Here is a 19,916-nt window from a genome sequence, read left to right on the forward strand (position 1 = left end):
ATAGGACAGTGGGTTGGGTGATTGCATCACACGAAGTCAACCAGGTTCCATCTCCGGCATCCGGTAAGGTCCCTCGAGCCTCACCAGGAGTGATCCCTGAGCACAGAGCCAGGAGGAGGCCCTGAGCACCGCCGGGTGTGACTCTAAGACTAAAAACCAAAAAACTGGAATAAGTTCACAACATTACTGTGCTAATTACATGGCAAAATATGTGAAAAGTGCTTTGCAGCAATCATTTCTCATAGAACACAAAACAACAACAAAAATGTCAGAAGCCAATAGAAGCAAAAAATTTTCCCAGAAACAGTCCGAGGACCACTTGGCATTTTCTATTTCTGTTTTGTTGTTGGGGCTCCTAATGCTGGCTTAATTCACTGGATTGCATTCACAACTCCCTAGGGATAAGCTGCATCCCTTTACTTTTTTATGAACTGTTAGAAATCATAATCATTACTACGATTCTTATGAACTTCAGGGATGGTGTGAGTGAGGATTCTTCATTGCTAGGGTTAAAAAGAGGGGAGGTCAAGGTTATTAAGCGGAGCTCTAGAGTAAACCCTGTTGCCAGGGAAACCCGTCCGGTCACGAACGGGTTACTCCGGCTCTGCAGCGCTCGGGCGAAACGGAGTGGCTACGGCCCCGTCACTCACGGGCTGGGCCCGCCCCAGCCCCGAGGGCTCCGAGGGCCCGCCTCCTGGCCGAGGTTGAGGGCGGAAGGCTGGGATTGGACGCTCGGGTGGTGACGCAACTTCCGCTCGGGCGGCTGTCGGGAGGGGCTCGGGGGCGATTTCGCGGGCTCCCGGCGGCCTGGGCCAGGGCGGTGCGATGAGGTCGGTCAGCTATGTGCAGCGCGTAGCCCTGGACTTTAGCGGGAGTCTCTTCCCGCACGCAATCTGCCTCGGAGACGTCGATAACGATACGGTCAGTGCATGCGCAGTGCGGGAGGCGCGGCGCGGCGGCGCCGGGGGGCGGGGCGGGGGGCGGGGCCGGGGCGGCCGGTGCCGGGCGCGTGCGCAGTGCGGGAGGCGCGGTGGGGGCGGGGCGGGGGCGGGGCCGGGGCGGTCGGTGCCGCGCGCCTGCGCAGTGCGGCAGCCGGCGTTGGGCGGGGTAGCCACATGCGGGCCGGGCTCGCTCCTGGCCCCACGCGACGCCTCGGGCTCTGCCCCTTGCTTTCGGGCACAATCATAACCGAAATTCTGCCCGGTCCACTGTCGTGCCCACGCGGCGGCCCGGTTCCCTGCGTCTGGAGCGCTGAGCACCGCCCCGCCCCCAGCGGCGTCCCCTCTCCGATCCCTGGGTCCAAACGTCAGAATTAGAGGAAAAACGCCCTCCTGGGCGCGGGTGCGCCAGCCTCTGCACTAGATCCTCCTTCCTCCGCCCCTCCAGGCCTGGCATCGGGTGCCGTCACCATCACAAGTTTCCCTGTCTTGTTTCTGCGTCCTTGATGGGGCCCAACACACAACCTAAAGTACTTTCATTCCAGTTCCCATTATTATTGTTGTGGGCCCCGCTTCCCCTTATTCCCGCGCTGCGCTCAGGGGTTGCTCCTGTCGGTCCTTGGGGGGGCCCTGGGTGGAGCCAGGCACGGAACCAGGGTCTGCCGCGTGCAAAGCAACGCCTTGCCCGCTGCACTATCTCTCAGGCCCCCGTGCCAGTTGACATCAGCAACAACAGACAGGGCGGGAGACATAGTACCGGAGTTAAGGCATTACCTTGCCTTGCATGCTGCCGATCCCAGCTAGAGCCGGGCACCGCATGTGGTCCCCGGCACCGAGCACTGCCAGAAGTCCACCCCCACCTCCCAGCACTGCCTGGAGTGACTCCGGAACCAATGAATGAACCAGCAAGGGGCCCGAGAGATAGTACAGTGGCTAGGACGCTTGCTTTGCACCCGGATTGCATTTCCCGCGTCCCCATGTGGTCCCCAGAGCACCTCTAGGAGCAATTACTGAGCACAGAGCCAGGAGTAACCCCGGAGCATTGCTGGCTGTGAATAAAATATACAGATTAGGGGCTGGCTCTTGAGATGCTGAGGGGAAGGGGGAGCAGAGCCAGTGCTTCACCCAGGGGTGCCTGGGTCAGAGAGGGAACCCCAGGACTAGGCATGTGCTCCATCACTTGAGATAATCTCTTCAACTCACCCTTACGAACTTGTGTGTGTGTGTGTGTGTGTGTGTGTGTGTGTCGGGGGAGAGGTGCACACTGTATTGGGGTGTGTAGGGCAGGGCCAAATGGGGATAAATCCAGGACTTTGCACATGTAAGGCATGTCCATGCACCACCACTTGAAGCCATTGGCTGAATTGCAGAAGTATTAAAAATATTAGTGGACAGGAAAATGGGGAATCTGGGTGGAAGAGGCCCAGTCCCGATCTGAGCAGGCTTGGAGATCTCATCCCTAGGTCCCACACACCTGGGTTCCTCTGCCGGTTCCTTCATGCATGAGGCTCATCCGAACATGTGGAGAGGGGCCTTGAGCTGGCTGTGGCTGGGCTCTGGAGGTCTTTGGCCGTCGGGAGCTCTGCTCGGGGCGGGGAGGGAAGCTGAGGTTATATATACTATAACACCAAGCTCCCAGAAGAGAGCGACGCAAAGAGTCTCTTGCCCCCACGCCTGGCAGTCTTCCCCGGGGCCCCTCGGAGTGGGTGGACTCCAGCTTCCCTCCCCGCCCTGAGCAGAGCTCCCAGCAGCCGAAGACCTCCAGAGCCTAGCCACAGCCTTGCTCAAGGCCCCTCTCCACACGTTCAGACGAGCATGAAGGTACCGGCAGAGGAACCCAGGTGTGTGGGACCTGGGGCTGAAACCTCCAAGCCTGCTCGGATTGGGACTGGGCCTCTTCCACCCAGATTCCCCATTTTCCAGTAGCTAGGCGGTCACACCCAGGGACTGCCCCCAGCGCCATGTAATCCCATCAACGGCCAACATCCAGAGACTATAACACCAAGCTCCCAGAAGCGTGCGGCCACATCCCTTAGCTTAGTTCTCCCTCTGGGAGAACCTGACAAGCTACTGAGAGTTCCCTGCCCACATGGGAGAGCCTCGCAAACTCCCCATGGCATATTCATATGCCAAAACCAGTAACAATGCTCAGTCTCATTCTCCTGACCCTGAAAGAGCCTCCAATGCGGCACTGTTGGGAAGGACGAGTAAAGAGAGGCTGCTAAAATCTCAGGGCTGGGACGAATGGAGACGTTACTGAGACTGCTCGAGAAATTCAGCGATCAATGGGATGATGATGATGATGATGATGATGATGATGATGATGATTAGTGGACAGGAATAGTAGTGCAGAGGTTCAGAAGCTTGCCTCCCGGTGCAGCCAATCCTGGTTTCATTCCCAGTGTGGTAAATAGTCCCCTGAGCACCATCATGAGTGATTCTTGAGCACAGATCCAGGAGTGAGCCCTGAGCACTGGCGATTATGAGCCCTCAGCAGTTCATATGGTCTTCTGAGCACTGCCAGGAGTAAATCCTGAGCATTGCCGGGTGTGACCCAAAAACAAACCCCCGAAAAAGGAAAAAAGTATTTCTACCCTTGAAAAATAATTTAAAAAAATTTTTTTAACACTCAGCTGTCCTTCCCTTTTTTTTTTTCCAATTTAGTTTTTGGTTTTGGAACCACACCCAGCAGTGTTCAGGGCTTCTTACCCCTGGCTCTTTGCTCAGGAATCACTCGTGGTGGTGCTGGTGGGGGAGGGGGGACCCTATGGGATCCTGGGGGTTGAACCTGGCTTGGCCGTGTATGAGGCAAGCGCGCCCCCCACTCCCCCACTGCACTATCGCCCGGCCACCCTTTGCCGATTTAAATAAATTCCCGGAGTAAAGCAGAACTGTTCACGCCGCTAACGGTAGGTGTTGGCCTTGTTGCGGGCACTTGGCTGTGGCTTCCTGCCGCTGTCTGTGGAGCTGCCCGTTAGGTGCCAAGGACTCGACTTGATTCTGGGAATTGAAAGAATGAGCCAAAGCCCCAGCTCTCACAATTCCCCAGTCAGACCGCGCGAGAGCCCTGCGAGCAGCAGCGGCAGGAGAGGCATTGATTAAAGTGTATAAAAGTTACAGCCCGTGGGGACGCGGGTTCCACCCCCAGCGCTTAAAAGAACAACGTGTAAAAAAGGAGTGGAGCAGCAGTGTGGCCCGGGCTGTTTAGGGTGTAACATTATCACCGTTTTGCCTTTTTTGGGGGGAGGTTGGAGGGGGGTGTTGGGCCACACCTGGTAGTGCTCAGGGATCACTCCTGTCTGGTGCCAGGGACCGAGCCAGTGTCAGCAGCCTGCCAAGCATGCTGTACCCCCCCTGCGCTGTCTCACTGGTTCTTTCCCATCCCCCACAGGAAGGAGGTCACTGTCACTGTCATCCCGTTGCTCATTGATTGGTTCGAGCGGGCACCAGTAGCGTCTCTCACTGAGAGACTTATTGTTACTGTTTTTGGCATATCCAGTACACATGGGTAGCTTGCCAGGCTCTGCCGCGCGGGCTAGATACTCTCGGTAGCTTGCTGGGGAGGTTATATTTTTGAGCCACTTCTGCCTGTGCTCAGGGCTTATTCTTGGCACGTAGTAGTGGTCAGGGTCACACCTCTGGGGTGCCTGGGTCCGCCACATGCACCACAAGCTCCTTACGCTCTGTGCTATTGTTGGGTCACACCCGGCGATGCTCAGGGGTTACTCCTGGCTCTGCACTCAGGAATTACCCCTGACGGTGCTCAGGGGATCCTATGGGATGCTGGGAATCGAACCCAGATCGGCCGTGTGCAAGGCAAACGCCCTCCCCGCTGTGCACTATTGCTCCAGGCCCTATATATATATATATATTTTTTTTAATTTTTATTGAATCACCATGTGGAAAGTTACAAGTTCTCAGGTTTATGTCTCAGTTATACAGTATTCAAACACCCATCCATTCGCCAGTGCCCATATTCCACCACCAAAAACCCCAGTATACCCCCCGCCCCCCCACCCCCAACTGTATAACTGATGAATTTCACTTCATTTTCTCTTTACCTTGATTACGTTCCATATTTCAACACAAAACTCACTATTGTTGTTGGAGTTTCCCCCCACCTATATATATATATATATATATATATATATATTTGCTTGTTTGTTTTTGAGCCACACACAGCAATGCTCATGGCTTTTTTTTTCTCTTTTGGGGTGACACCCAGCGATGCTCAGGGGTTCCTCCTGGCTCTGCACTCGGGAATGACTCCTGATGGTGCTGGGGGACCCTATGGGATGCTGGGAATCGAACCCGGGTTGGCCGTGTGCAAAGGCAAACGCCCTCCCCGCTGTGCTATCGCTCCAGCCCCTTGTTCACATTTTTAATGCAAAGCCCCTTGTTGTCCACCCCCTACCCACTATCTCATCTTCTTCTTTTTTGGGGGGGTCAGGGAACCCACAATGGTGATGCCCAGGGCAAGCGCCCGACCTGCCATGCCTTGCTCCCTCTCTGCCCGGCTGCCTTCGTGCTGGTCTCCTGCATTTCATCGTTACCCCCTGCGCTCCTTCCCGCCCCCTCCGGCAGAGACCCCAGGCTAAGAACATCTCCACCCCCATCCTCCAGCCTCCTTGTGCTATGATGAAAAGGCATTTTATGTATCGACTTTCTTCCCTCCAGGGTGGAAAGTTACTCTCATAAATTTGTGTTATGTTTTCTGGACTTTTACATTTCTTCTTATGCCCAGCAGCACAATTTTATGAGGAAATCAAGGGACACTCTTAGAATAGTAAAATAGAAAGGCATTTTAAATGTGCTTTATCTGGTCGTCTTCTTCGCATGAGGGGGGGGAAATGCATCCCTTCCCCCTCCTCACGGCTTCCTAGAACCAGATTTTTATGGAAATTGCATTTTCCTAAGTTCATTGCGTTGTTACAAACATAGTTCTGCAATATTATGTGTTTCATTAATTTTTTTAAATTAAAATGAATTTTTGGGCCACATGCCCAGGGCTTATTCCCCACTGTCCTGTTTCTCCAGTAAATTAGTAGCTTTAAAAAAAAAAGTAGTATATAAAGTTTATAAGCCCCATTATTATTTTTTTTCGAAATACACAGTTTTTATTTGGAGGTTTTTTTTGGGGGGGTCACACCCAGCGTTGCTCAGGGGTTCCTCCTGGCTCTGAACTCAGGAATTACTCCTGGCAGTGCTCCGGGGACCCTAGGGGATGCTGGGAAACGCCCTACCTGTGTGCTGTCCCTGCAGCCCTGGTGATGGTCTTCTCTGAAATTCCTTTCCTGGCCTTTTGTTCTGTTGGAGCTTCTCTGGGTCTGCTGCTGGCGCCACGTGAGGGTCTTCCCAGGCCTTAGTTCCTGTTTTCTGCAGGGTTGGCTTTTGCCATTCCAGGACTATTACTTCCAGGAAATTGACTGCCATTGCCTGCGGAGGGGCTTCCCTGTCTGCCCGCCTGCCTACGTCATATGCCCCCCTGGAGAGTGCACGGCCTTGAGTCTTAAGTCTTTAAGAGGAAAATGGTCAATGGTCCATCTTCTGAAGCTGAGTAAGCCTCATTCTTGGAAACTCTTTAAGGTCATAAATTTTTCAGGGGGGACATAAGCAGCCGTGTGGGAGACCCAGTGGGGCCAGGAATTGCGCCAGAACCCCTGCTGCGTCTGGCCTAGGAGGTGGATTTCTCTCTCTCTCTCTCTCCCTCCCTCTCCCTCTCTCTCCCTTCCTCTCTCTCCCTCTCTCCCTCTCTCCCTCTCTCTCTCCCTCCCTCTCCCTCCCTCTCCCTCTCTCTCCCTCTCTCTCTCTCTCTCTCCCTCCCTCTCCCTCTCTCTCCCTTCCTCTCTCTCCCTCTCTCCCTCTCTCCCTCTCTCTCTCCCTCCCTCTCCCTCTCTCTCCCTTCCTCTCTCTCCCTCTCTCCCTCTCTCTCTCCCTCCCTCTCTCCCTCCCTCTCTCCCTCTCACTCCCTCTCTCTCTCCTTCTCTCTCCCTCTATCTCTCCCCCTCTCACTCCCTCTCTCTCTCTCTCCCTCTCTCTCTCCCCCTCTCACTCCCTCTCTCTCTCCCTCTCTCTCTCTCCTTCTCTCTCTCCCTTTCTCTCTCCCCCTCTCCCTCCCTCTCTCTCTCCCTCTCTCCCTCCCTCTTTCTCCCTCTCTCTCTCCCTCTCTCTCCCTCTCTCTCTCCCCCTCTCCCTCCCTCTCTCTCTCCCTCTCTCCCTCCCTCTTTCTCCCTCTCTCTCTCCCTCTCTCCCTCCCTCTTTCTCCCTCTCTCTCTCCCTCTCTCTCCCTCTCTCTCCCCCTCTCTCCCTCTCTCCTCCTCTCTCTCTCGCTCTCTATCTCCCTCTCCCTCTCTCTCCCTCTCTCTCCCTTCCTCTCCCTTCCTCTCCCTTCCTCTCTCTCCCTCTCTCCCTCTGTCTCCCTCCCTCTCTCTCTCCCTCTCTCTCCCTCTCCCTCTCTCTCTTTCCCTCTCTCCTCTCTCTCCCTCTCTCCCCCTCTCTCTCTCGCTCTCTATCTCCCTCTCCCTCTCTCTCCCTTCCTCTCCCTTCCTCTCTCTCCCTCTCTCCCTCTCCCTCTGTCTCCCTCTCTCTCTCTCTCTCTCTCCCTCCCCCCTCTCTCTCTCCCTCTCTCTCCCTCCCTCTCTCTCTAGTGTGTTTTATGCCTTTGGTTTGGGTTTTAGGGCCGCGCCCTGAGCAGTGCTCAGGACTTGACTCCTAGGGTTTCTCTGGTGACGGCGGGCTGAAGCGGTGAGTACAGCACACGGCCCACTGGGCTCGACTCCCGACTCCCATAGGGTCCCCCAAGCACTGCCAGGAATAACCCCTGAGCATCTCTGGTTATGACCCCAAAAACCAAAAAGAAAAAACGATCTTTGGCAATGCAGAACAAAACCAAAACAGAAGTGCGGGTGGAGGTGGGGTTGGCACTGCTGAAGGGAGCACATGCCCTGCGGGCGGGAGCACATGCCCTGCCGGAGGGAGTACATCCTCTGCCGGTGGGAGCACATGCCCTGCGGGTGGGAGCACATGCCCTGTCGGAGAGAGCACATGCCCTGCGGGTGGGAGCACATCCTCTGCGGGTGGGAGCACATCCTCTGCCGGTGGGAGCACATGTCCTGCGGGTGGGAGCACATGCCCTGCAGGTGGGAGCACGTGCCCTGCCGGTGGGAGCACATGCCCTGCGGGTGGGAGAACATCCTCTGCCGGTGGGAGCACATGCCCTGCGGGTGGGAGCACATGCCCTGTCGGAGGGAGCACATGCCCTGCCAGAGGGAGCACATGCCCTGCGGGTGGGAGCACATCCTCTGCCGGTGGGAGCACGTGTCCTGCGGGTGGGAGCACGTGCCCTGCGGGTGGGAGCACGTGCCCTGCGGGTGGGAGCACGTGCCCTGCCGGTGGGAGCACATGCCCTGCTGGAGGGAGCACATCCTCTGCCGGTGGGAGCACATGCCCTGCGGGTGGGAGCACATGCCCTGTCGGAGGGAGCACATGCCCTGCCGGAGGGAGCACATGCCCTGCCGGAGGGAGCACATGCCCTGCGGGTGGGAGAACATCCTCTGCCGGTGGGAGCACATGTCCTGCGGGTGGGAGCACGTGCCCTGCGGGTGGGAGCACGTGCCCTGCGGGAGGGAGCACATGCCCTGCTGGAGGGAGCACATCCTCTGCCGGTGGGAGCACGTGCCCTGTGGGTGGGAGCACATGCCCTGTGGGTGGGAGCACGTGCCCTGCGGGAGGGAGCACATGCCCTGTCGGAGGGAGCACATGCCCTGCCGGAGGGAGCACATGCCCTGCCAGAGGGAGCACATGCCCTGCGGGTGGGAGCACATGCCCTGCGGGTGGGAGCACGTGCCCTGTGGGTGGGAGCACGTGCCCTGCCGGTGGGAGCACATGTCCTGCCGGAGGGAGCACATCCTCTGCTGGTGGGAGCACATGCCCTGTGGGCAGGAGCTCCGCATTTGGCTGTGGCACCGCATGGTCCCCCGAGTCCTGTTTTGGGAGAAGCCGCCGTGGGTGTGCGGTGGCAGAAGCCAGCTGCCCCCTCTACGGGGACCCCGTCTCGATGGGAGCCCTCCGTGGCGCTGCTCCGTGCACGGCTCTGCCGACAGCCTTGTGAGATAGACGTCCCTGTTACCTGGGGTTTGCTCCCAGTGGGGCTGGGGGGGTCGGGTGTTTTGGCTGTTTCTGTGTGGTCCTGGGGCCACGCCCGGTGGTGCTTCTGGCTCAGTTCCCAGTTCTCCCGGAGGGACTCTGGCTCCTGTGGGGTGCCGGGATCAGACCTGGGGGCTGCACCCGCTGCACGACGCCTCGGGCTCCTTAGGGGTCGTTTCATTTGTTTTTAAAGTTACTTTGTTTTTAGGAGCCATTGCAGTAGCACAGGCTTCAGGCACTGGCCTTGCGTGCGGCTGCCCCCCCACCTCCTGTCCCCAGCACTCTCTGTGGCCCCCGCACCCTCAGGAGCGATTCCTCAGCACATCAGGTATTGCCCCAAATGAGTCAGTGAATTGGTTTGGTTTGGGGCCACGCCCGACGTGCCGAGGGGCTGCGCGTGGTCTCTGTGCTTCGGGGTCACTCCTGGGAGTGGCCAGGAGTCCGGGTGCTGGGGGGGCCCAGCCTGGCCCTCCGGCCCGCCGAGCGCCCTCTCCCGCCAGCTTCGTGCATTTTATTTTCCTTTAGTGAATGTTTCACGGTCAGTTTCATGTATATTCCCATGTGGGTTCTCCGTAAGAAGCGAGGCTCAGGGTCAGAGGTGTAGTTCTGGGCTCAGGTGCTTGCCTTGCCCCTGCTCCACCCTCGTTCAGCCCCTGAGCACCTCCGGAGGTAGCCCCCAGTCCCCCCCCCCCAAAAAAAAAACCCCAGGCTATAGAGCCACCTTATTGACCTCTCAGCTGGAGCAGATCAGATCTAAATAGATGTGTTTTATGATTCAGAGAGGCTAGAGTGATAGCACAGCGGGTAGGGCATTTGCCTTGCATGCAGCCGACCCAGGTTGATTCCTCCATCCCTCTCCATTCCTCCGTCCCTCTCGGAGAGCCTGGCAAGCTACCGAGAGGATCCTGCCCGCACGGCAGAACCTGGTAAGCTACCGTGGCGTGTTTGATATGCCAAAATCAGTCACAAGTCTCACAATGAAGATGTTACTGGTGCCCGCTCGAGCAAATCGATGACAGTGTCAGCGGGATGACAGTGATACCGTGACAGCGATGATTCAGAGGTAGAATTGCCCTGCAAACTTCCATGCCTCTTAAAAAATAATAAATCTTGCATTTAACTTCAGTCACTATTATTAAATTCCAATGGATTTAATAATAAATTTCTGGGGCTGGAGCGATAGCACAGCAGGTAGGGTGTCTGCCTTGCACATGGCCAACCCGGGTTCGATTCCCAGCATCCCATATGGTCCCCTGAGCACCGCCAGGGGTAATTCCTGAGTGCTAAAGCCAAGAGTAATTCCTGTGCATTGCCGGATATGCCGCAAAATAAATAAATAAATAATAAATTTCTTGGGGGGGACTGGAGTGATAGCACAGCGGGTAGGGCATTTGCCTTGCATGCAGCCGACCGGGGTTTGATTTCCAGCATCCCGTATAGTCCCCCCGAGCACCACCAGGAGTAATTTCTGAGTGCAAAGCCAGGAGGAACCCCTAAACATTGCCAGGTGTGACCCAAAAAGGAAAAAAAATTTATTTTTTTATTACTTGATTTATTATTTTTTTTTAGTAAAGCAACATAGTTAAAAAATTTTTAGCAACATAGTTTTTATTGAATCTTATTTAGAAATACCTGAGGGGAGAGAAAATACGGGAGGGGAGATGTGCTCAAGAGAACACAGGAGGCGAAGAAACCCAAGAGACCGGCGAGCCAGCCGCGTGCCGAGGGACAGCAGGCCTGCAGGAGCAGACGGACGAGGCTGATGGGCTGAATCCTGACCCTCGCCCGCCCCGCCCCCCTTGGGTGCCCTTGCTGTGCGCTGGGCGGGGCGGGTGTCCGGAGCCTTCCAGCACCATCTCCGGCTCTTCCTTACGGCTCATCTGCTCCATCTTTGTTGTCTTTGGAACAAAATCTCCTGAAAATCAGATATTAGCGCACTCTATTTTGAGCACAGGAAGGGGGGGTTGGATGCCCTCCTGAGGGGAAGTCAGGCGGCTATTTGTGGAAGTGGTGGCTGCAGCCACTTTATGATCACGTTCACCCCGGGACAGGGCAGCCAGCCTCGGGGGGGCGGGGGCAGCTGCCGGGACGCCCCCACGTCAGGGTCCGGGGGCTCTGTCCAGGCGGCGGGGTGGGGGGAGTCCCTCCTGAGAGCTCAGCTGCCCCCCGAGACACAGGAGGCCCAGAGTGTGAATGCTGCCGCCCTGCACCCCTGCCCGCTGTGCCCGCGGGCACCCCCGTTCCCTGTGTACTCAGACCTGCTGAGATGCAAGAGTCGAGCTGGGCCGGGAGGTGGAGGGATCATGTCAGTCGTCAGCATGTCTGAGGCTAGATTCCCCAGGTGTGGACCCCGGGGGGTGTCTTCAGAGCAGCTCACTCTCTCTCTCTCTCTCTCTCTCTCTCTCTCTCTCTCTCTCTCTCTATTTGGGTCACACCCGGCAATGCTCAGGGTTCCTCCTGGCTCTGCACTCAGGAATGACTCCTGGAGGTGCTGGGGGACCCTATGGGATGCTGGGAATCGAACCTGGGTCGGCCACATGCAAGGCAAACGTCCTCCCTGCTGTGCTATCACTCCGGCCCCAAAGCATGTCTCATTTGTTTCTTGTTTTGCTGTTTTTGGTTTTTTGTTTTCTGGGGGGAACCACACAGGAGTTGGTGCTCAGGACCTCTTCTTGGCTCAGGGATCACTCGGGGACCATCTGGGGGGTGGGGAGATCGAACCCAGATCAGCTGTGTGCAAAAGGCAAGCCCCCCGACCCGATGTACTATCTCTCCTGCCCCCACACCCAAAAGATCTGTGACGAGGGCCTGGAGCGATAGCAGAGCGGGGAGGGCATTGGCCTTGCATGTGGCTGACCTGGGTTCGATTTCCAGCAGCCCCTAGGGTCCCCTGAGCACTGCCAGGAGTAATTCCTGAGTGCATGAGCCAGGAGTAACCACCGTGCATCTCTGGGTGTGCCCCCCCCCAAAAAAAAATATATTTGTGACGAAGTCGGGGAAGGCTCAGGTTGGGGCCTTGTGGTCCCCCGGGGTCCGTCCATCTCACTGTCTGCCTCTTCTCTCTCTCCCCCCTGTTCCTGCAGTTAAATGAACTGGTGGTGGGCGACACCAGCGGGAAGCTGTCTGTGTACAAGAACGACGACAGCCGGCCGTGGCACACCTGCTCCTGCCAGGGCATGGTCAGTCCCCAGCGGCGTGGGCTTGTGGGGAGGGACACAGGGCCCGGGCTTGGACCAGGCGCGGCCTCGCCGGGAGCTCCCGCTCGCCCCCTGGACTCCAGGGCGCGGTGACTAGGGGCAAGTGATGGCCATCAGAAACCAGCTGGCCCCTGGGCCCTGGAGGGCAGGGGGTCCCGGCGCCCCTCCCGGGGCCCCCCTGAGCCTCCCTCTCTCCTCTCGCAGCTGACCTGTGTGGGGGTGGGCGACGTATGCAATAAAGGGAAGGTAAGTACGAGCGGGACCCCTGACCTCTGGGCGCCAACCCACAGGGCCTGCACCCCTGCTTCCCCCCCCCCCCCCGAGCCTCCCCCCTGCGCTTCTGTCGCTCCCAGAACCTGGTGGTGGCCATCAGCGCCGAAGGCTGGTTTCACCTGTGTGACCTGACCCCCGCCAAGGCCCTCGATGCGTCCGGGCACCACGAGCCGCCGGCGGCCGAGGAGCAGCGCCCGGTCTTCAAGCAGCACGTCCCGGCCAACACCAAGGGCATGCTGATCCAAGACATCGGTGGGCATGCGGCCTGGGGCGCGGGGGCCTGGGGGCAGGGGCCGGCAGTCCCTCCGGCTCTCGGGTCGGTACTTCCTGTGAAATTGTGGTCCCCCCCCTTTTTTTTCCCCTAAAGTCTTTGGGTCACACCCAGCGGTGCTCAGGGGTCACTCCCGGCCCTGCGTTCCGGAATCGCACCGGGCAGGGGGCTCAGGGCCCTGTGGGGTGTTGGGGATCAGACCCCGGTCGGGCACGCGCAGAGCAAATGCCCTCCCCGCTGTGCTCTCGCTCCGGCCCCTTGAGCACTTTGAAATCGGCTGTGATTCTGCACACGGCACTTGCCGTTGGGAGTGGCACAGATGGAAACTGGGGCTGGGGGCCAGCCAGGGAGAGCCCCGAGGGCGGCGGTGTAGGCTGGAGTCCCGGGTGCGACCCCCAGCACCGCCGGCTCCCTGCATTACGCACACCGTGGGGCGCGGCCCCTGCACACAGCTGCTGTGTGTCCTTCCCTATCCCCCCCAAAAAAAAATAAAAAAGGAATTTGAGGCCCGGGAGAGAGCTCTGAGGGCAGGGGCACAGGCTTTGCGTGTAGGTGTCCCCGCCTGGACCCACCTCCACCCCCCAGTGCCGCTGGGTGTGGCTGGAAACCAAAATGAAACAAATATTTTGCTGCCCTTCCTGGACCGTTGCTCGGAAGGGACAGAAATAACGGAAAGACAATGAGACAGGGCCTGGCGCCCTAGAACAGCAGGCGGGCGCTTACCTTGCAGGCAGCTGCCTGGGTTCCATCCGCAGCCCCCTGGGTGGCCCCCTGAGCCCCCTGTCATGAGGGTCCCTGAGCACAGAGCCAGGGGGCGGCCCCGAGCAAACAAAAACGAGCCCACGGGGCTGGGATTCGGCTCAGCAGGCAGTGCTGTGCTCCCCTGTGGCCCCTGGTGCTGCAGTCAACAGAGTTTTTACTTTTTCATTGGGGGGAGGGCTTGGGGCCACACCGGCAGTGGGGGCTTGCTCTTGGCTCTGTGCTCAGGGATCATGCCTCCCAGGGCTCGGGGCACCACACCCGGTCAGCAGCGTGCCAGGCAGACGCCCTCCCCAGTGCACGGACTTCCTTCATCCCTGACCCCAGTAGGGTCCGAATCCAGTTATTGCTTTTTGGATCATGACAGCAGCCGTCCGTGACCAAGCTCTTACAGTTAAGCCTTATGGCACCTTCTCAGGACCCTGCCTTTGGGGGTGCTGGGAAGTAAGGGCACCTGAGGCTTAGGTCGAGAGAACAGAGCTTGGGTTGATTGGGTTACTCCCATCACAGTGCTCCCATTCCTCTGTGTTTCCTTGCAACTCCTTTCTTTGTGCTCTCCTGACTTGTAAATACTGTGTTTCTCTTCTCCTTAAGTCCTTTGCATAGTTAATTCAGAGCCATGTCCTTTTCGTAGGGGCACAAGAAGACAGTTAACGCTATGCTTTTGTCACCGGGGAGTTAATCGAGTCCAGATAATATTACCGTCCTCCCTCCGTCCGTCTGGAAGGTGGTCGGAGGGCAAGAGTCAGGACCCGCGGGTTGTGTTTTCGAGAGAAGATGGGGAAGTGCCGGGAGCGGGGCTGGAGGGGTGAGGCGGGAGGAGAGCTGCGGGGCCCAGGTGTGAAGTTAGCAGGGAAGGGGAGGGGCCTCGGGGGCTCCCCGCCCACCCAGGGCTCTGCCTGCAGACGGGGATGGACGCTGTGAGCTGCTGCTCGGCTACACGGACCGAGTGGTCCGAGCCTTCCGCTGGACGGACCTGGGCGAGGGCACCGACCACCTGGCCGGACAGCTGGTGTCCCTCAAGAAGTGGGTGCTGGAGGGGCAGGTGAGCAGCCGGGCGTGGCGCGGGGCCCCCAGAACAGGGAGGAAGGCCGGGGGCTGGGGGGGGCAGAAAGAAGGAAGGGAGGAAGCGGCCCTGCAGAGGGGGGTCTGTTCCCCGGGGTCTCGGCGGGCAGCGTGAGTGGGCGGCAGTGAGGAGGGATCCCAGGGCAGGTCCCCACAGCACCCGCGTGGGGGGTGACACCAGGCAGGCGCCTCCCTCCCCTCCACTCCCGCTCAGCCCCCGCCTCCCTGGCACAGGTGGACAGTCTGTCCGTGATGCCGGGGCCCCTGGGCACTCCTGAGCTGATGGTGTCGCAGCCCGGCTGTGCTTACGCCGTCCTCCTGTGCACCTGGAACAAGGACCCCGGGCCCCCTGCCGCCTCCGAGGGGGGCGCGGACGCCAGCAGGTAAGGGGCGCCAGCCTGTGCTCGGTGACGGGGGGAGCCTGGGGGCGGCCTCGGTTCTGTGTCCCACTGGAGATGGTTCTCAGGGGGCCCCAGGGACACAGGGCTCCCCCTCCCAGTGCTCCCCAGAAGACATCGACGGGCTGCCGCCCTTCCGCGCCCACCTGCGGCTGGGCACACGCGCCCAGCAGACTGAGCGATCGCTGTCGAGGCTGCTTCACGTCTCAGAGGCTCTCAGAGTCATTGCAGCCCGCCCAGGGCCCCGGGGATCTGGGCCGTGGGGTCACCCCGTGGCCCTCCGCTCCCTGCAGGGACGCCCCGGCTGCCCGCGACGTCGTGCTGCACCAGACGTCTGGCCGCATCCACAACAAGAACGTCTCCACCCACCTGGTCGGCAACATCCGGCGAGGTACGTGGGGGTCGCATGCAGCGAGCGAGGCCGCGGGGGGGACCGCCCGCACGCCTCGTCCCCTCACCCCGTCCGCTCTGGTCTCGCCCGGCCCTCCCCGTGCCTCTGTGTCCGTCCGTTGCTCACGCCAGCAGGCCACTCCCCGGACAGCACCGGCTCTGGCCTCTTTGCACTCTGCACGCTGGACGGTGAGTTTCCGGGCGGGGGGAGGGGTGGCGGCGTGCCCCGGGGTCGCGCCCCCCCACCTGGCCCCTCTCCCCGCTGCAGGGACGCTGAAGCTGATGGAGGGGGCCGACAGACTGCTGTGGTCTGTGCAGGTGGACCACCAGCTCTTCGCCCTGGAGAAACTGGACGTCACGGTGGGTGGGGGCCGCCGTCCCCCGACACCCTTCCCGAGGGCGGCAGCGCCCACCCCCGGCTCCCGCTCTGCCAGCATCTCGTTTGCTGGGGTGGGGCCGGGGCGCTGGGCCCGGCGGGGCGGGAAGGCCGTGCAGCCCGGGCACTGCCACCTGTGAGCCGTCGGGGAGCGCCCGGGCTGTGTCCCCGGGCTCCAGGGCGCAGAGTGTTTGGTGGCTCGTGTCTGGCGGTGAGGGCGAGGCTGTGGCCGCCCACCGGCCCCCCGAGCCAGCCCCGTCGCTGACTGCCCTGCTGGACGGGAGCTGGCCTTCCCTGCAGAGTGACCCTTCCCCTGCGGGCCTGCCCGGCCAGCCTATCAGTCCCAGCGCCGGATGCGCTTTATTTTTCTCCCCCGTCACGGTTCTCTGCGCTGTGGGCGGCGGGGCCCCGGGGGTGGGGGTGGGGCTGCAGTTCACGGCCGGCAGCCGGGCTGTGTGTCCTGAGTTGCCTCCGGCCGCCCGGGGATCTGGAGGATCACTTTGTTTCCGTAAGCTCCTGTTTCGAGAGCATGAAATCGGGAGGGCGACTGTCTGCCTCGCCTGTCTGCTCCCGGCCTGACGTCAGGGCCGGGCTGGCCGCCCCGCGGTGCCTCGCAGGGAGGACTTCTCAGTGGCCCGCGGCTGCCGACTCCCCCCAGCCCTCTGAGCCGGCCCCTGCCTGGGCCCCTTCCAGGGCGACGGGCAGGAGGAGGTGGTGGCCTGTGCCTGGGACGGACAAACGTACATCATCGACCAGAGCCGCACCGTCGTGCGCTTCCAGGTGGACGAGAACATCCGAGCCTTCTGCGCAGGTGGGCGGCCGTTTGCTCCCTCAGCACGCCCCTGCCGCCAGTCCACATACACACCCCGCACACACTATCACACACACAGTCTGAGACACAGACACTCACAGACACACAGAGACACAAACCCAGAAATACAAGAGAAGCATACAGACACACACACATGCACACACACACATACAGAGTCTCACAAACACAGACACACAGGCACACAAACACAGACCATAAACACACACAGAGTCTCACAGACACACAGAGACACAGACACACAAACACAGAAACAAAGAGAAACATACGGAGACACATAGATACATGCACACAGACACACACAGTCTCACACAGACAGGCTCAGACACAGAGACACACAGACACAGAAACACAAGAGAAACATACAGACATAGATACATGTGCACAGACACACACAGTCTCACACAGACAGACTCAGACACAGAGACACACAGACACACAAACAGAAACACAAAGAAACAGAGACATATAAACACAGACACACACACCTAGAGTCTCACAGACACACACTCACAGAGACACACAGACACACAAACAGAGAAAGACATGAACACACACACACACACACACACACACACACACACACGTTTGGCCCTCTGGTTAGTGGCTGGCACTGGGGCCGGGCACTCGCCTTTTTCCCTGATGCAGGGGCCGTGAGGGACAGTGACTTTCCATCTCTGAGTGTTGTGTTTGTTTATTTGGGCTTGGGGGCCACACCCAGCAGGGCCTAGAGGCTCTTCCGGTCGCTTAGGAATCACTCTTTCCCTTTCACGGTTTTTACTGCTTTGGCTTCGGGGCCACACCAAGCCGTGCTCGGGGGTGACTCCTGGCCCTGCACTCAGGAATTACTCCTGAGCTTGAACCACGGTCGCCCTCCCGGCCGCCCCGCGCCTGAGTGTTTGTGAGGCTGCGGTGGGGGGGGGTGTGAAGACTGGGAAAGCGCTTCCCCACAGACCCCGTCAGAACTCTGGGGAACGCCCGCCCGGGGCGTTCTCGCTCCTGCCCGGCCGAGACCTCGGTGGCAGCAGGAGTCTCCGGGGGGTCCAGGAGAGCTTTGGCCGCTGAGGTGTGGCGGGAAGCGGCCTGTGGGGGTTGGTCCCACACGCCCACGACCTGAGCCCTGCTCTCTGCCCCCGGGACGGTCGGCCCTGTCCCCGCCACTCCTGGGTCCGGAGCTTCCTCGGAGACCAGCTGACAGTGCTCGGGGCTTGCTGCTGGCTCGGGGATCACTCCTGGCAGTGCTCAGGGAGCCAGATGTGGTACCGGGGTTGACCGCAGACAAGCACCTCCTCCCTCCCCGCACCGGCTCCCCGGCCCCAGCTCTTGTTCCAATGGCGCCCCTCGGCCAGCCCACCGTGTGCTGAGTGCCCTGTGGGTCAGGGCTGTGGCGCCTGCCGTCTCGGGGCGGGTGGGGGGCCGCGCCGCTGTCTTACCCACTGCGGGCCCCCACACTTCTTCGCCTTGTCCTGCCCCCTCCCCCCCAGGGCTGTACGCGTGCAAAGAGGGCCACAACAGTCCTTGCTTCGTGTACGTGACCTTCAACCAGAAGATCTACGTGTACTGGGAGGTGCGGCTGGAGCGGATGGAGTCCACCAACCTGCTCAAGGTGCTGGGGCCCCAGCCCGAGTACCAGCGCCTGCTGGCCGAGCTGGGCGTGGGTAAGCGGCGGCACCGGCCAGGACAGGGCCTCGGTGCTCGGGGCACCCCCGGTAGTGGGCCCCCAGCCCGCACAAACAGGTCTACACCCGCAGTGCTCCCCCTCACTCCAGGGACTCGCCTCTGGCGGTGCTTGGGGGGGACCCTGAGCCCAAGCCAGGTGCCCCCTCCCCTTGCCCCGCCGTGCAGTCACTCTGGCCGCAGGTGTCCGTCCTGAGCTGGCCGGACGTGCACCTCGCGCCCGGCTGAGCCCGCGCTGGCGGCCCGCTCGGGGCCCCCCTCGGGGTTTGGGAGCCGTGTGGTCGGTGGGGGTCGGCCTGGGTTCCTTGGCGCGCACGGCCTGCCGCCCTGGCCCCAGTGCCCTGCCGCCCTGACCCCAGTGCCGTCTCCCGGTCTCGCCGGACCCTGTTGCGTTCAGCTTTGGGCCACCCCTGCCAGGGCTTCCTCCTGGCACTGCCCTCGGGGGTCACTCCTGCTGGGCCCCCATGGGGTTCTGTCCCCTGCAAGACGCGCCCCGAGCCCCGTCTGTGCTGTCTCCCTGGCCTGCCAACCCCCCGTGCTTCCCCCCTCAGACCCTGGCGACCTCCCCGCCGCCCGAAACCTGCTGCACCAGCTCCTGTACCATCCGCATCAGCCACTGCAGGGCGCCCCCGCCAGCCCCCGGACCCCACCCAGCTGGGCCGGCCTGGACGCCGCAGAGGATTGAGCCGATTGAGACCCCCTCCCCCACGGCCCCCAGGGCTGTGGTCTTGGCAGGAGGAGGGCCCACCTGGTCCAGAGGAGCCTGCGAATGGCGCCCCCGGGGGACCCGTGGGACCGCATAGCCCTCACGGGTGCTCCCTGGTGGAAGAAGCGACACGCGACACCACCCGTGTCCTTTTGGCGCCGCAGGGCTATGGGGCCCGCGCCTGCCCTGCCGAGAGCCCCCCGCCCTCGCAGGAGAGCGGGCTTGTCTGCGGGACAGCACAGATGACTGGGGTCGGGGCACGGGCTGGGACTCACCGGAGGGGCCACCCAGGACCCACTCCCGACTGCGGCTCAGGGGACCAGACACCGTGCCCAGGGGTGGCGTGGGGTCACACACACACACACACACACGCTGCCTACCCTTGGGGGAGGTTGGGGAGGGACAGCAGCGTGGTCGGGCAGGGGCCCGGGCTGCCTCCCCCTCGCCGCTGCCGTGGCCCCGGGCATCGCCGACTTGAGCCCTCCCCCCGGGACTGGCACGCGGGGTTGGCTTTCACCCCTGCAGCCCGGCCCTCCGTGCGCCCGGCGAGTCTGGTGGTTCACCTCCGTTGACCCCTGTGAGTGGCTCCGCGCTGCCTCGTGTGCAGGGGCGATGGCCCTGCCCGCCTACGGGGTGGGACACCCGCGCGTGGCACGCTGCACCCTGGCCCTGGGGGCCTTGAAAAGCCGGGCCGCTTTTCAGGTGGCTGTTTGCATACCCGGGGGGTGGGGGTGGCATCTCAGCCAGCAGTTTTGGAATAAATGAAAGCGGGCGGAGAGGAGACGGCCCGAATCTGTTGCTTGCAGCTGGGGGCAGGGTGCCCTGGGGCCTAGTGCCCACCTCTCCCCCGGGAGGGCTGGAGGGCTGGGTTCCGTGCAGGGAGCAGGACGCC

The 19,916-nt window shown here is 60.7% G+C and overlaps 1 protein-coding gene across 2 annotated transcripts; it reads left to right on the forward strand.

Moving 5' to 3' along the window:
* The first annotated feature begins 725 nt into the window (after window positions 1–725).
* ITFG2 (integrin alpha FG-GAP repeat containing 2) lies at window positions 726–19,805 on the forward strand. 2 transcript variants are annotated; one of them, XM_055141833.1, is made up of 12 exons: window positions 726–921; window positions 12,167–12,262; window positions 12,485–12,526; window positions 12,634–12,805; window positions 14,489–14,628; window positions 14,883–15,031; window positions 15,340–15,437; window positions 15,569–15,625; window positions 15,705–15,796; window positions 16,506–16,623; window positions 18,126–18,299; window positions 18,870–19,805. In XM_055141833.1, the coding sequence occupies exons 1-12, from the start codon at window positions 826–828 to the stop codon at window positions 19,001–19,003; spliced, it is 1,368 nt and encodes a 455-aa protein (XP_054997808.1). In that variant the 5' UTR covers window positions 726–825; the 3' UTR covers window positions 19,004–19,805. The 2 variants fall into 2 exon arrangements, with proteins under 2 accessions (XP_054997808.1, XP_004610653.2); XM_004610596.2 differs by having other exon boundaries at window positions 15,572–15,625.
* The last annotated feature ends 111 nt before the right edge of the window (window positions 19,806–19,916 follow it).

This window comes from Sorex araneus, chromosome 6 (assembly GCF_027595985.1).
Source record: "Sorex araneus isolate mSorAra2 chromosome 6, mSorAra2.pri, whole genome shotgun sequence".
Taxonomy (NCBI): domain Eukaryota; kingdom Metazoa; phylum Chordata; class Mammalia; order Eulipotyphla; family Soricidae; genus Sorex; species Sorex araneus.